The sequence below is a fragment of the Halichoerus grypus genome, chromosome 6 (assembly GCF_964656455.1).
Source record: "Halichoerus grypus chromosome 6, mHalGry1.hap1.1, whole genome shotgun sequence".
Lineage (NCBI taxonomy): Eukaryota > Metazoa > Chordata > Mammalia > Carnivora > Phocidae > Halichoerus > Halichoerus grypus.
In genome coordinates, this window is record NC_135717.1 from 3,260,034 (window position 1) to 3,274,803 (window position 14,770).

At 55.8% G+C, this 14,770-nt stretch overlaps 1 protein-coding gene across 5 annotated transcripts in view; it reads left to right on the plus strand.

Annotated features, from left to right (window-relative positions):
- The window catches only part of SDK1 (sidekick cell adhesion molecule 1), an 877,999-nt gene that overhangs the window by 747,238 nt on the left and 115,991 nt on the right, over positions 1–14,770 (plus strand). For all 5 annotated transcript variants that reach the window (XM_078074254.1, XM_078074256.1, XM_078074255.1 and 2 more), the window contains one exon: positions 13,465–13,574. In XM_078074254.1, the coding sequence (XP_077930380.1) occupies positions 13,465–13,574 (110 nt within the window). The remainder of the gene's footprint in view (positions 1–13,464; positions 13,575–14,770) is intronic.

A 14,770-nucleotide genomic window follows, 5' to 3' on the forward strand; every position in this document is an offset into this window, starting at 1 on the left:
AAATGCCTTGGCAGACACTCTACTGCTAGTTTTCTACAAACTCCTGGTGGAATATAGTCCAACCCACCCACGTCACCTGCCAACACTCACACGGCCTCATCCAGGGGAAGAGCAGGTCTGCAGCCCCTCTTCTCACTCCTACTGCCAGGACTCTGGCCATGAGATCTTTCAGGAAACCCCATTCCCACCCCTCTCCTTGCTGCCTCCTGGGCATTCACCACCTTCCATGGATCGCCGTCCAACTCGTCCCCCAGGAAAGGCCACAGACAAGTTCCCCAAGGCTACCAGGTGAAACGGTCAGTGACATGAGGACAAATGGCACAGGCATTGGGGTCAGAGAGACGGGACCTTGAACCCGAGCTCCGCCGCATCCCAGCTGGACGGACACCGGCAGGCCGCCCAGCTCAGGCTCCTTGGCTGTGAAGCAGGGATATTAATACCCGCTCTGAAGGGTTGCTAGAGAATTAGAACACTTTGTCATATTTACTTATCTAAGGTGGGCACACCTCTGCTTTCTCTGGGCATGAGGCACTTTACAAATGAAATCCCCTCTAGTACCTGCCATCCCTCTGGGCCGCAAGGGCTGTGTCCCCGGCCTCCGTGTGTACTGTCCACCCATGTCGAGTTCCCCCGTGAAGCCTCTCTTCAGCTCACTAGCTACTTCTCCGAGAACATCACGGTGGGTTCCATGGTTGAGGCAGGCTCCAACTTTCCTAAACTCAGAGCAGCAGGGCCCTTGAGACTGCCACTGGGATAGGTGAAACCTCTGGAACATTCCTCACCTAATTCTCTTGGGATGGATGCAAGCTGAACCCAGGCTTTCTCTGCCAACGAGACTGCAGCGTTTCCTTGCCTAGCCTCTTGCCCTGCGCCTGACCGCGGGCCAGGGTTCAGAGAGGAGTAAGAGGCTGGAACACCAGGTCCAGTGAGGAGTCGGCCATGCCATGACTCATCACACTGAGAATAGGGGGTGATTTCAAAGTGAGCCCGGGGTGCTTGCAGAACTCGGGAAGGAGGGACCACCCTGGTTCGGGGGGTGGTGGAGGCCCAGGAAGGAGATGGTGTCTGCGCCCCATCTCCAGGAGCCATGAACATCGGTCGGGGCAGGCACCAGCCGAGCGGCCTTCCAGATGGTGAGGATTTGGCTCCTACCAAATACTTCGTGGCAGGATAGCAGTATTTTCTTCCCTTTGATCAACTTCTCAATCACATCATCTTTGCAGAAAAGTTTCCTTTAAATTCTGACTGCTTTGAAAGCACACCAGGGAGGTTGTATCACTCAGTGTTACCTCCAGTGAGTTAGGGAAGGAAAGACCCCAATCCTTGGAGGAGCACGTTGCCAGGCCCTGTAGTAAGCCGATGCCCAGATGTGGGTTGAAGTTCTAGAGAGCAGCTTTTATAGGTATTTCCGGCTCAGTAATGCTTTGTGCAATTAGTCACCTTTGACTGTAGCCTGAGCAAAACCTCTCTTCCCTCATTTTTATGGTGCACGTAGAAGGGGAGAATGCAAATGTTTTCTGTGTTCATTTGCTGCTCCTGTTTGCCTTCCTAGTCCCTCCGTAAACCCCTGCCGTCTGCAGCCATTCGCTGTGCTCTAATAGCCAAAATAACATCCAGTCTTCTCTAGAGGCTGCTTCGAGCAGCTTTCCTGTAATGAAGATGATGGTGGTACAGATAAACCTGTTTCCATTCCGAAAATGGGAAGGGGAAAAAAAGCCCACTTACTGCTTGTTTGTGCATAATAGTACCATTTTCCTAAAAGGACCTGTTTTAGAGAGTGTTACGGGCTAATAAAATAAAGCACCAGTCTGCCGACTGTGGTCTCGGTAACTACAGAGCAGTGGGGATGGAGCAGGTGGGGGCGCCAGGTGGCCCCCGTGTCCACGGCGTTCCTAGAAGTCGAGGTGCCGAGAGACGTTCTCTGTTTCCCAGGGCACTTCCTGCGGAGGGACCAGATCGCACGGGCTGATGAATGGACTGCCAGGCTTTTTCTTTCCCCTGTGCTGGGTGCTCACAGGCCGTCCCCTAACCTGCCCGAGCCACGGCCTCTGGCAGTGAACTTCTCCCAGCGGTGAGCTGCAGAGAAAACATCCAGGGGGACCAGTACATCTCCTTTCTCTTCTCACACGTAGAAACCCTTACAACTTGAGTGTTTCCCTTCATGCCCAGGTTCCCGGAGCTTTAAAAGCCAAGTGTGCTGCCCAAGAATTCTAGAACCATGGCTCCCCTCCTCCACTCCCTTCGGCCTCCGTTCTGCACCTTCGTCCACTCCCTGTGTCCCAGTCCTAGCTGTGCTCGTCCTGTGCCAACCTAGAGCCTCGGGGAAAAGCAGCCGTGCCTCTGATGAAGAGGGAGACTTTACAGGGGGGAGCAAATGGCTGTAGGCCTTGGAAGAGGCTGTAGTTATGAAGACCTTGCGGGTGAAAGTAGGAGGTGTGCACATTCAGCTCCCCAAAACTATTGCCCAAAACTGTCCCCTTGCCTGTATACTATTTTCGGTGACTTCTTACCCTCTAAAAGTCCATCACATTGTTAAAGAGCAAATTTGGGAATGTGGAGGCCGAGAGATCTGAGGTTTTTTGCAGTAAGATACTCAAAGCTGCAGCTTTGCCCTTGACCTTTGCAGGATGGGTGGGACCAGTGAGGGCCCCTGGGGTCTATTCAGCCCCAAGCAAGGCTGGAAAGGGACAGGCCAACCGGCAAAGCACAGAGCCAAAAAGTGGGACCCTGGGCACGTTTGTGAGGAGCCGGCCTCCAGGCTGTGGGTGTAGGAGGGTCCGTGGGCGCCGGCTGGCTGGCAGAGGGCAAAGACCACACACACCAGGACGCATAGTGGGAAGAACGGTGCGTGGAAAGCTCTAGTATGGGATTCACACATATTAAGCACTTAATAAATGGAAGCTCATAATAAAAATAATAAAGTCAAGGCAAGCGTTTGAGGAAAGGCTGCATTCCTGGGGAGGCCTGTGGGGAGGATGCAGGGCCACACCCTGAAACACCCGGGCCCAGGCCAGCTCAGGGCTGGAGGTGCTCTGGGTCAGAGAGCCGAGGTGGGCTGAGTCCCCCGTGATGGGAGGGTATGCAGTTTGGGAAGAGGCCCAAGCTCCCGGGGCTGGAAGCCAGCCCAGCTCGAGCGCCCAGAGTGTCAGCTGAGAGTCAAGCTGCTGGTACTTAGAACTCACTCGTGCGGAACCCAAATCCCACAGCTTGAAAAATGTCAAGTCCAGCTCTCCTTGGCCTCCGTGGTCCTGGTATAAATTAGGCCGTGAACGGCAAGGGGCATCCCCAGCAGCACTTTGGGCTCCAAGGCTTCACCGGCCTGGAGGGTGTGGGCCAGCCCGTGTGTGCAGAGGGATCGCCCTTCCCACCCTGCACCCACTGCCTCCGGCACGGCCTGGCAGCGCGGCCTGGGCCCCCTGCTCAGTGAAGTCTCACCTGCTCGGGAAGCAGACGAGCCAGGAAGGCCAAGAGCTGCTCGCGCTCCCCACTTTGTCACAGAAATGCTCTTCTCCACTGGTTACGTGGTCACAGAGCCTGGTGAGCCCGGGACCTCATCTCTCTTGTTCCGGGCGCTCCCCTCTGGCCCAGAACAGGGCCTGCTGTGTGGAAGGAGGGTGCCCGGGGAAGCCTGTTGCCTGTTGGGGCTGTGGGTCACGGCACAAACTCTAGGGACAGAGTTCCCATGCTTTCAAAGCGTTTCCTGTGCTGATTTAACTGTCCACCTGCCACTATCACCTCTGACGTCGGACAGGCTTTCCAGTGTGTTCCATCTCCTGCAGCGACAGAGACCGACGTTTTTTGCCTCATTGCTTCAAGATCTGCAGGTGGGGACTTCTGATCGCTAATCCTGTCTCCCCTTTCCCGCATCTCGGAAGGAGGTTGGGGCTGTGGGTGGTCCTCTTCATCAGTATCTGTCAGCATCTCAACTGTCATGAACTCTGACTGTAGTTGAATTTCTTTGTCATACTAGGAAGAAAAAGAGTGACATTATTTCTGAATAGCCTGTCAAGTATGCAGAGGAGGGCTGTCACCGACTCTCTGGCTCTTTCAACGATGACGCAGTCAGCTGGATAAAAGGGACAGCACCTCTGCCTAAGCGTTTGGGCCCCGCAACGTACATGCTCGGATATTTCAAAATGTTTAGCGTTAGCTTGATTGTCCATAATAACACCCTAACAGTGACTTTTCTCTTTTATTTCTTGACCAGCATGGGAAATCTATACAAGATGAACGGTTTGAACTGGTCTTCTTGTTCATTAGTCTATCAGATCCTTTTAGGTCCTGTTACGGGACTTTTAAAAATACCACAGAGCAGAAAATACCATAGCGCAAGGGACAATGCAGGTAGGACCGAGGGAAACGTTTACCACAAATGTCATTTTCAGGAAATAGAGGTCAACATATAGCTAAGTCACAACTGTCAAACCAAAATAAGGGTCATAAGAGAAATGTTTTCCTATTCTTTTTGAGGACCGCTCAAAATCTTTCATCCTAATTCTCCTGTTGGGGTTTTAGGTTCACCCGTCTTTCATTTTTCCGATCGTCCGGTTTCGTATTTGTTTCATTCAGTCACCCATTCACCCAGTAAACATTTATTAAGCACCTGCTGTGTTACAGGTTTTGGGTCTCGTGCCCAATGCTAGATTATAAAGACCTCCAGAGCCTCCCAGCCTGGGGGACGTGGGAGGGACGGCTGACCTGTAATCTGGTCGACACAGATGAGACCTGCTGCTGAGAGGGAACCCGAAAGCAAATGGGGGCCTGGCCGGAGTGGCCAAGGAAGGCTCCCATGGAGGCGAGGTTGCCACGGGGCATGGCAGGGTGAGCAGGACTCCAGTGGGGAGGAGGGCGTGTGAGCAGGGAGCACGGCGGCATGACGGCGGAGTCGGGAAGTTGCGTGGCTCCTATTGTTTCAGAACCTAAACTTTGTTTTTATTCGGGTTTGTTGAGGTCAACAGGTCAGGAGATGACTCACTGAAAATCTAGTCCTACTCACAATTCCAAGAGGAAGGGGCTCGGGATTTCACGCAGGGAAGCACCAGGGCTGGTCAGGAGGCAGAGGGAGGCTGCGCCGTGGGCGAGAGTCTTCTCATGGTTTCCCCGGGAAGGTACGGGCGAGGCGGGGTGAGCAGGCTCGAGATCGGCTAGTTTGAGTAATTCCAGTGGCCGTAGGGCATAATGGCTATTTGTCTGGTCCCTGGCCCTGGGGGATTAGGGCAGGGGGACAGTGGCCCGCAGCAGGAGAGCCCTGCGGAGGAGGGGTTACGGAGTGGGCTCTGGATTGGCGGTCTGCATTTGCAAGGTGCATCACAGGCGAGTTGTGGGCTGAGTTCCTCCTTGGGGGCTGCTCCTGCGGGGTCGGCAGAGCCCCAGACGTCAGGGATCAGATACAGAAACTGGAAGTGTGGCTGGTGCACCTGCGGGGAAGGCGGGGTGGCTGCAGAGGGGGATGTGTGTGAGCAGGGACGGGAGACGGGAAGACGAGCTGCAGCTGCTAGGAACGGCCTGGTTAGTTTGTCTAAAAGTGTCCATGGGAAAGCACCCCCGGATGTAGGAGCACGGTGCCACGCGTCAGGGTGTCCCATGCCCTTCACACGCCCCATCCCATCAGAGTCTCCTGCTGATGTTTGGGGGACATCATTGCTGTCCTCACTCTGCAGGCAAGGCTGAGGTCCCAGCATCACAAAGCAGGCGGCAGGTAGCAGGCGGTTCTCACGGCCTCGTGCCTGTCCCACCACCCCGCTTGGACCCCACTCTGAGCACGACGGGGCCCAAGTCCTCACTGTCATTTCAGCATCTTGGGAAGCCGCACAGGGAGGTGTGGGCGTTCCTGTTTGTCCTTGAGAGGGGTTGGATCTGATGGGAGAGAAGGGACAGACGCAGAGGAGACCACCTGCACTTCAGAGATAAGCAGGGGCAGGTGCTGGGGAGAGCGGCTCATTGTCCTCACGGCGGCTGGGCACTGAGGGAGGGAGGGCCCCCCAGCCTCGAGGCAGCCATGCTCACAACCCGGGCTCCTGGACAGGGACTGTCAGGGGTGCACAGAGGGCCTGTGGGAGAAGCCTCTTCATGGGAGGGGAACACTGCATGGAAAAACTGTCTCTAGAAGGATATTTCAGGTGGGGATGCATTTGGGGACGGTGTGTAAAGTGGGGGAGACCTGGGGAGCCCAGAGGATGTGAGACAGGGAGGACTGGGTGGGACAGGTGAGGCCGGGAATAGCCTGGAGTGCGGGGCAGCGGGCTGACCTTGGAGCTCCCCCATGCCCAGTTCCCCTTTATGGCTGCGGCAGCCGAGGCCCACAGCATCCTGGGGCGTGTACCTGAGGGACACGACCAGGTGTGCTGTGCAGGGTGGAAGGAAGGGGATCCTTCACAGAGATGCAGGTCGGGGCGCCGTCGGGGCGCCTGGCAGCTTTCCAACGGCCCGTCCGGGAAGCACCTCACCTGGCCAGTGGCCGCCGTGCGGATCCTACAGCGAGCAGTCGGCAGCCCTGACCCTTTGGTCTTTTGCAAGCAAGTGCTCTCTTCTGTTTTTAATTCACTGAGCGAGACTATCAAAATCGTTCAAGCAACAGGTCAGGAGCTTCTAAACCAGGGTCCCATCACTGCAGTCAAGCGGCTGTGAGAGGTGGTGGGGGCTGCCAGCTCAGTGCGGCATGGTGCGGGAGGGAGCGGGACGGGGAAGCGGCTCCGGGTTTTCCATCCTTGCTGACAGAGGGCCGCAGCGTCAGGACCAGATGGCAGGAACCGGGGAGGGGTGCGTCCTGGCAGGGAGAGAGCAGGGGCTGTTGCAGGCCAGTGGGGTCTGAGGCGCTAGCTGAGATGGCCAGGACTTAGAAGCATCCACCTGGTGGTCAGTAGGAGTGAAGGCCACACACAAGGCTCTGAGCCATCGGTCAAGGGTCGCCAAACGCTAGGAGGAAGGAGAGCGATGCCTAGGGAGACAGAGGAGGAGGGCCAGGACAGACCCAGAGGCAGATTTCTTTTCGGGGTCACTGGAGGCAAAGGAGGAACCAGAGAGGAGACAGCTGGAAGGCCAGAGGAGGCCAGGAGAACCCGATGTGCTTGACGCCCCCCCCATGGTAGAAGACCCAACAGTCATTTCCCAATCCTCCTGCGTCTGAAGATGGAGAGAAGGTTAAACAGTTAGGAAAGAATAAATAAATAACCAGTAACGGGAGGGAGGGCTGGGGAACGAGGCTCAGGCTGTTGCAGAGCATGAACCCTCCTTGGTCAAGTGTAGGGACAAGCCCCCACCCCCACCCCAGTGACTCGTCAGGGCTGCAGACTGCGGACGTTTGGGGAACTGGCCTTGGGCCTTGCTCAGGCCTGAGCCCCTTCCCGGTCGGGCATGACCTGCCCGCAGTGCCGTGCAGAGAGGCCCCATCTGTCCCCCGTCCTCGCTGGGGGGCTTCATTTGGCGGGGGCGCCGGGGACAGCACTCAGAACAAGAGGGGACTCGGTAACTGTGCAAGTTGCTTGACTCGCAAGTTTTCCTGCTGACACCAGAGTTTCAGCAGGCAGGGTGCACTTGGCTTGGCAGGGTTCCATGGAATGAATTCTTGGAGAGTCTTTTTTCCCTCTCCTAGCTCTGGATGAAAGGAGAGCTGCCTCCTCCCGCCCACCCGGCTCCGTCCTCCCTCCTTCCTGGCACAGATGCGGGCTCCTGCGCCCCCTCTCCATCTGCTGTTTCCTTTCATAGAAGGAGGTTAATGACCATCCTCTGAGTAGCCGTTCACCTTGTGGCCACCGGGGCCTCGGCAGGGTGTTGGAGGTCTTGCCCGGCGAAGGCTGGCCTCCCCCTGACTCCTCGGAGGCCCCGCTGACCGCAGAGGCTTTCCTAGGACAGACAAGTCCAGCTCTGGTGGAAAAACGCACTCAGCAATGGTAGGGGGGCAGTCTGGGACCCCCAGGTATTAAATGAGCACCTGTGTCCAAAGGAGCCCAGCCTCCCAGCCAGACGCGGAGGCAGATGTGCCCATCAGAGCCCTCGGGGAGGAACATGGGCAGGGCAGCAAGTCCTGGTGCTTTAGGAAGGACAGCAGCTCCCTAATGGCTCCTAACGACCACCTCCTGATGAGCAGCATTTGAAATGTGTGGCATTTCTGCTTTTGTATTAAGTATTGTAAAGTGCTGTTTGTTAGCTTTAAAAGAAGCAGCAGAAGAAAAAAACCCGTCAAAATCCCAGCTTCCCTATGGAGCTCTGATTTGTTTCATCTTTAAAGAGCTCTGCCACACCGTATGTCCGGCGCATCATTAGTGAACAGCCGGTTACTTCTAGAACACTCGGTCGTGACGGTTTTGAAATCTGACTAGAGAGCCGGGGAGCCCAGCAAGTGTTAAAAGACTTCTGTTTCTCACTAAAAAGAATTCTGGTCTCTTTAGATCAAAATGTAAACCTTTTATTATAAAAACTTAAGCTCCACCCCATCCCCCCTTCAGGGGTCCATAAGTAAAATTACCTTTTCAGTAATCTTCTGCTTTTGGAGCTCAGTGCAAGACAACCCATTTTCAATACTGATTTTGAAACCATGCACGTGTTCACTGCAGACTCACTTGTGTGTGGAGCCAATAGCCTGAGCTGGACCCTGGGGGAGATGCTGGGGTACGGAGGGGAGTAAGACCCCGAAACTGCCTGGGGGCTCACACGCAGACAAAAGGGAGAACACACGTGGCAGGACCCCTGGGAAGTGAGGCAGAGGGAGCACTGCGTGTCATGTTGGTGAAACACCGCCGCAGGGATTGGCAGACTTGTCCTGTGAAGAGCCAGAGAGTTAATCCTTCAGGCCCTCGGGCAGGTGGTCGCTGCTGCAACCACACGGCTCTGCTGTGGGAGCGTGGAAATAGCCACTGGCGGTACACAAACCAACGAGTGTGGCCATGTTCCAATAAAACTTTATTTACAACAACAGGAGGTGGGCCAGATTGGGCCCTCGGGCCGCAGCGAGCTGACTCCTGTGCCCGGGCCTGGCTTCATAAGCCTATAGCTCATCTGTCTGAAGGACTATAACTGTGTTTGTCTTACTATTTATGATTCGGCCCGGGCTCTGTGAAGTTAGACGTGAGCTTAGAGAAGATGGAAAGCCGCAAGCCCAGAGGTTATGATCGCTGTGCTCTCGTAACTGGCTTTACTAATATCTTGGCCACCTTGTCGCAGTGTCCTCATCCGCAGACTCCACGTACTTCGAATCTGGTATTCTCTGAACCAGTTCCAGGACCTTGCTGGTTCCCTCATCCATGAGCAAAAGGAATCTTTGACACGTACATGTATTTGTAGGAGAGTCGTGTCTTCAAGGGAATGCAACAGGTGGGAGGAGTGCTGTATGTCAGGTGCGCAGAGGATGCCCTGACAGCGCAGAATTAGCAGCCCGGTGGGGGGAAGGCGGGGGCGCTGGGGCTGTGGTTCACAGAAGCTTCCCAGATGCTCTGCAGATTCCAGAGGAGCTCACCAGCCGCAAGGACAGGAGCAGGAGGGGGGGCGCGCTTTAGAGAGCGGGCAGAGCGATTGCGAGGTATGGGTGTTTGAGGCTGAGTGATGCCTCCAGCTAATGACAGGCTGGCTTTGCAGGGAGAAGTGGCAGGAAGAGCCAAATGGAGCCATGCGGCACCTACCTGGGCTCGCTGCTCGTTTGGCACTCATCCAAATCCAGGTTTTTAAAAGAGACAGAGCACTCCCTGGGAAGGCGGGGGAAGTGTGACCTTGGGGGTCCCCGCCCATTCGTCCTAGCCGGACAGCTGGAGGCTGCACTCAGCCAGCTACCACCTTCTCAGGAGGCACTTAGGGGCTGGCAGAGGTGAGCACGGCCACAGGGCCCTGGAGCTCCAGAAGGGGAGCCGTCCCCGCTTAGAGGCCCTCCAGTGGACAGCGTTCTTCCCCGGGGAGGCTAAGTAGGAGCCGTCATCCTGCCGGCGCCCCACGTCCTGGCAGTGGAGCTGCGGGCCAGCGTTCCGAGAGAACCACACTAGCCTGCGGCGGCCCGCGGCTTCATCCTGGCCTTTGCAATGCCCGTGGATGCTCCGCCGGAGGCCCGGGAAGGAGGCCCTGCCCGCTCTCCACCCATCTTCGCAGGAACGTGGATGGAACGGGCTTGGAACCTGGTGCAGCTGACTGCTGCTGACCCCACCGAGGCCGCGTGCTGAGCCCCGTCAACCACGGTGGCTGCATGGCCAGGGGCAGGCCGGGGTCAGGGCAGCCACCCGGACAGCGGATGAATGCGCCCAGGCCAGCGAGGCAACCAGGCAGATGGAATGCAAACATGGCGGGTTCAAGGCCAGGCACCTGCCACCACCTTCCGTGCTTTCTTAGCCTGGGGCATTCCTCTGCACCAGGAGCTCAGACAAAGCCCCCACAGTTGGAGGGGTGGGGCTGGGGCACCAGGAGGGGCCGGGGAGGAGTGGCATTGCAGAAGCAGAGGGAACTCCACAGTTGGGCCTGGGGATTTGGCCAAAAGTCGGCACTGAGCGTGCATGTTTCCCCCACACACGCAGACATGGAAGGACATGAATGCACCGCGGCAGCACGGGGCGCCACGGTGCCCAATGGCGGTGAGCAGGTGCCCGCGGCCAGCACCTGCCTCCGTCGCTCGGTGCCGTGGACACCCTGCTCGCCAGCGCCTTCCGTGGCGTGTCGGCCTGGGATCCAGTGGTAAATAAAAGGTCTTGAACTGATTGCCGTGAAACTGAAGTCATCTCTTCTTCCTTTTTTCTTTCTTCCTCCTTTCCTCCACCCCCCCCCAAACTTGTCTTCCAAGAAATAGTGCAGGTTCTCTGGTTCAGTCTCCCAGGGATCCCTTTCACTGAGAGGAGCTCACCTGTCACCAGGGGCTCAGAAACCACCAAACCCTCCTGTGAGGCCCCGATCGAGGGGGCCTGATGCTCCGTACAATTCACCCGGATTGTTAGCATTTTGGCTTTAAGGCATTCATAAATCTTGTTAACATCTAGAACGGTGCTAACTGAGCAGAGCACGGTCCCAGCCCCACTGCTGCTGGAGGCCCGGAAGGCGTCCGTGAGCCGTGCAGAGCCGCGAGGGACCCTCCGAGTCGCTGTGCAGCTGCAGCTTCCTCTGGAGTGACAGCACCGGGGTCCCCGACTCCCTCCAGCCCTGCGGGTCCTGTCAACTCCCCCGCCCTTCATCCCACAAGATGCCTGCTGCGTGGGCCGGACACTGAGCTACAAGCAGGCCTCCCGCGGGGACGTTAGCATGCCCCCTGACGTCACATCCGCGGGGGTACTCACCTCTGTTTGCCCAGCAGCGTTGCATGGACCCAGGCCGTGGTCTTCCCCTGCTGGTCCTCTTGCACTTCACGGGCACGGTGGAGGAGGCAGGTGGCCGCCGTGGGCCCTGGGGGCACGTACTGCCGTCTGTGGCCATAGCTCGTCTAAGCCGGGTTAGCCTAGACCCTCCCATTCTCCAAGACAAGGGTCTGCGCCACGTGCATCTAGCCTCGATCTACGTCTGCTTTCTCCCTCTTGCATTCCTGTCTCTGAAGTGAGGGTCTGCAGGCTCCGGGGGTCCCAGTGCTGAGGACCGGAGGAGGCTGGCCGCACGGGGTGCGGGGGTCCTGGAGGCTGTCCGCCCTGCCCCCAGCTGTGGAAACTGCTTCGTCTTCTCCTGATTTCACTGCCCCCTCCAACTGTCTCGCTCCTTTGCTGACTCCGGGCTACTCGTTGATTCTGATCTCCGGGTCTTCACCAAATGTTTCTGGCCAGTCGTCCCACATTTTAACACTTTTTTTATTTATTTGACAGAGAGAGAGAGCACAAGCAGGGGGAGTGGGAGAGGGAGAAGCAGACTCCCCGCTGAGCAGGGATCCCGACGTGGGGCTTGACCTCAGGGCTCCGGGATCATGACCTGAGCCGAAGGCAGACGCTTAACTGACTGAGCCACCCAGGCGCCCCTTAACACTTTTTTTTTAAGTGAGGTGAAATTCATATAACGTAAACTCAACCGTTCTAAAGTGCACAGCTCACAAGTTAGTGCGTCCACGATGTCGTGCAACCACCGCCTCTACCCGGTTCCCGAACATTTTCATCGCCCCAGAAGGAAATGCCATACCATTAAGCAGTGACACCCCTGTCCCTCCTCCTTCAGCCCCTGGCACCCACCCATCTGCATTCTGACTCTGTGGATTTACCTATTCTGTAAATTTTATAAAGTGGAATCGTTATAAATGTGGCCTTTGGGGTCTGGCTTCTTTCACTTAGCATCGTGTTTTCGAGGTTCGCCCACGTTGTAGGTTGTAGGTTCCTTTGTAGAGCTGACTAGTGTTCCCCCGTGTGGACACACCGCGGTGTTCATCTGTGCGACCCCCAGCCGGCCTTCGTGTGGCCCTGCGCTTTGGCTGTTGTGAAGAGAGCTGCCGTGAAAACATGCGCTCACATGCTCACTAGAGGACCAGCTTCCGGGTCATTCCGGCATCCACCTGGGCGTGGAATTGCTGGCCCATAGGCTCATTCTACATTTCACTTCTTGAGGAACTGCCAAACTGTTTCCATGTTTTCAACGTAGAGTATTTAGAGCCTCGAGTTTGCATTTAGCTTTCTGGAGGAGGTGGGCCGCACAGCCCTGTGTCCGCTTGGCCCCCTTCACGCCCTCCTAGACCTTTCTCCAGTTTTCCAAGACTTCAAATTCTTGTGCTGTCCTCCAGCCACCTGGCTACTTGCCTGCCAGTCTCTCTGCAAGCTTAATGAGCACATTTCTGCACTGTCATCTGACACATTTATGAAGCATTAAGAGCAGAGGGCCCTCGGCTGACCCACCTCACCCCAGCTTGTTTGGCCTGAAACCCCCTCTGTGCTCCCAGCCTTCCCTCCACTGGGTCCCCCAGAGCCACACAGGCTGCGCAAGGCCGAGTGTTCCTGGCACAGAGATGCAGAAACCTGCGTGGGAGAATTAGGGCTTTCCTGGCTGGCATGCAGTCGTGGTGTCTCCCCTCATGGCTCTCTTGACTTGGCCTGCTGGTCTGGCTCCCAGGGCAGTGGCCAGTCCTTCTCTGTGCAAGGCCTGTGCTGGTTCTTTGGTGTGTGTTTGGGACAGAAGTGGGCAGGGCGGGAACAGGGAGAGACTGAGTCCCCCCGGTCAGTGTGTGGTGGAAATGGCTCTGGACCCTATGTGGGATCCTGGCCAAGTCTTCTCTCTAGGCTTCTCTTTGAGTCCTCACCTGTCAGCCAGGAGGAAGGACAGGATGGCATGGGGAGGTCCCTTCCCACAGTTGGCTAGCCCTGGGAGTTTTGTTCCCAGAGACTTCATCTTCCAGATCCTGACCTTGGCAGGAACAGCAGGAGCCATATCTCCAGGGCTTAGTTGAGGGTGTGTGTGCAAGATCCAATTATCTGCCCAGGTGGGAGTCACGGCGTGGGTCTGCGCAGCCTGACATGCACCAGGCAGCCACATATTCTGTAAATGGCATCCTCCACACCACAGCTCATCCATCCCATCTGAGGATCGTCTTTCCCACAGGTTGGAGCCATTGGTGATGAGGAGGAGTGGGTCACCCTCTACGAGGAGGAGAATGAGCCCGATGCCCAGACGCTGGAGATCCCAAACCTCACGCCCTACACTCATTACAGGTGAGAGCAGCAGGTGATAAACCACCACAGGAGGAAGGCTAGCAACGCCAACAAGTGGCTTCAGCCCGCAAGAGCAAAACCCAGTTACATGCATGTGATTGAGACATTTCCAAGGGGCAGTAACAGTACATTGAACCTTAGGAGCAAGATACATGGCTGAGTATTATTCGCAGAGAGAGTTTATCCCCGATGCTGGATTAGCAATGCTCCTGCCATCAACACCAGCGGCAATTGCTCACTCTTACATTAGGCTCAATACCAAGAGCCACGGGCAGCTGAGATGTGCGGCCTTTCCTCACAAACTCCACGACCACTTGGGACTATCAACATGCTGTGTGTAAACAGAGCAGCCGTCCTGGGACCGTCCTCTGCTTCCCCCTTCCAGTACCCAGGAATTGTGGGGCTCACTAATCAAGCACTTAACATGCCATGTAACCTTTCGCTTCTTGATCCTGAAACCTATCCAGGCAGTAAATCCTTGGCCTTAAGAAAGGCTAGCATGATCAGAAGCCGTTAGAGATGTTGTAACTTCCCGTAAGATCATTGACCAAGATGAAATTTCCAGTGATCACCAGATGTTGAGTTTGATAATGTCATTGTTCATAAGATCGGGGAGTAAAAGACTGAGAATGACTAATTCAGAGAGTAAAAGGTGACCTTATATCTTCATGAAGAACATTTTTTTTCGGTATAATACTGACATTAGAGCTTTTTAAAACAAAGCCTAATGAGAGCTGCAGTTCAGACATCCTCCCTGAGATCAGAGCAGATGAATCAAGACACCATACACTCATTTGCAGAGAAAAATATTTCTCAAAAAAAAAAAAGCGAGCTGCAGGGCATCCAGGCTTACCCTGTGAAGCTGGTACCAGCTGTCTCATTGCGTCCAAGGTCAGAAACTGTGACTAGAGACCCCCGTCCTCTTCCAGCCTCTGTGGTGAATATGTGTGTGTGCTCAGGGCATGTTTCCTGGGTGGAAGTTCACTCCAAGTAATTGTACAAATAAATAAAGGAGAGAGAACTGAAAACATTAACCGAGTCTCTAAAGCACGCCCACCCCACCCTCATTTTATAGGTAAGGAAATGGGGGCAAGTCTGATTTGCCTCAGGTCTCAGTTACCAATGGGGTCAGAGTCCCAGGGTGTGGGTTCTGGGGCCAGTGCTCCTCCCCTGAGCCAACAGAGAATAGGGTGCAG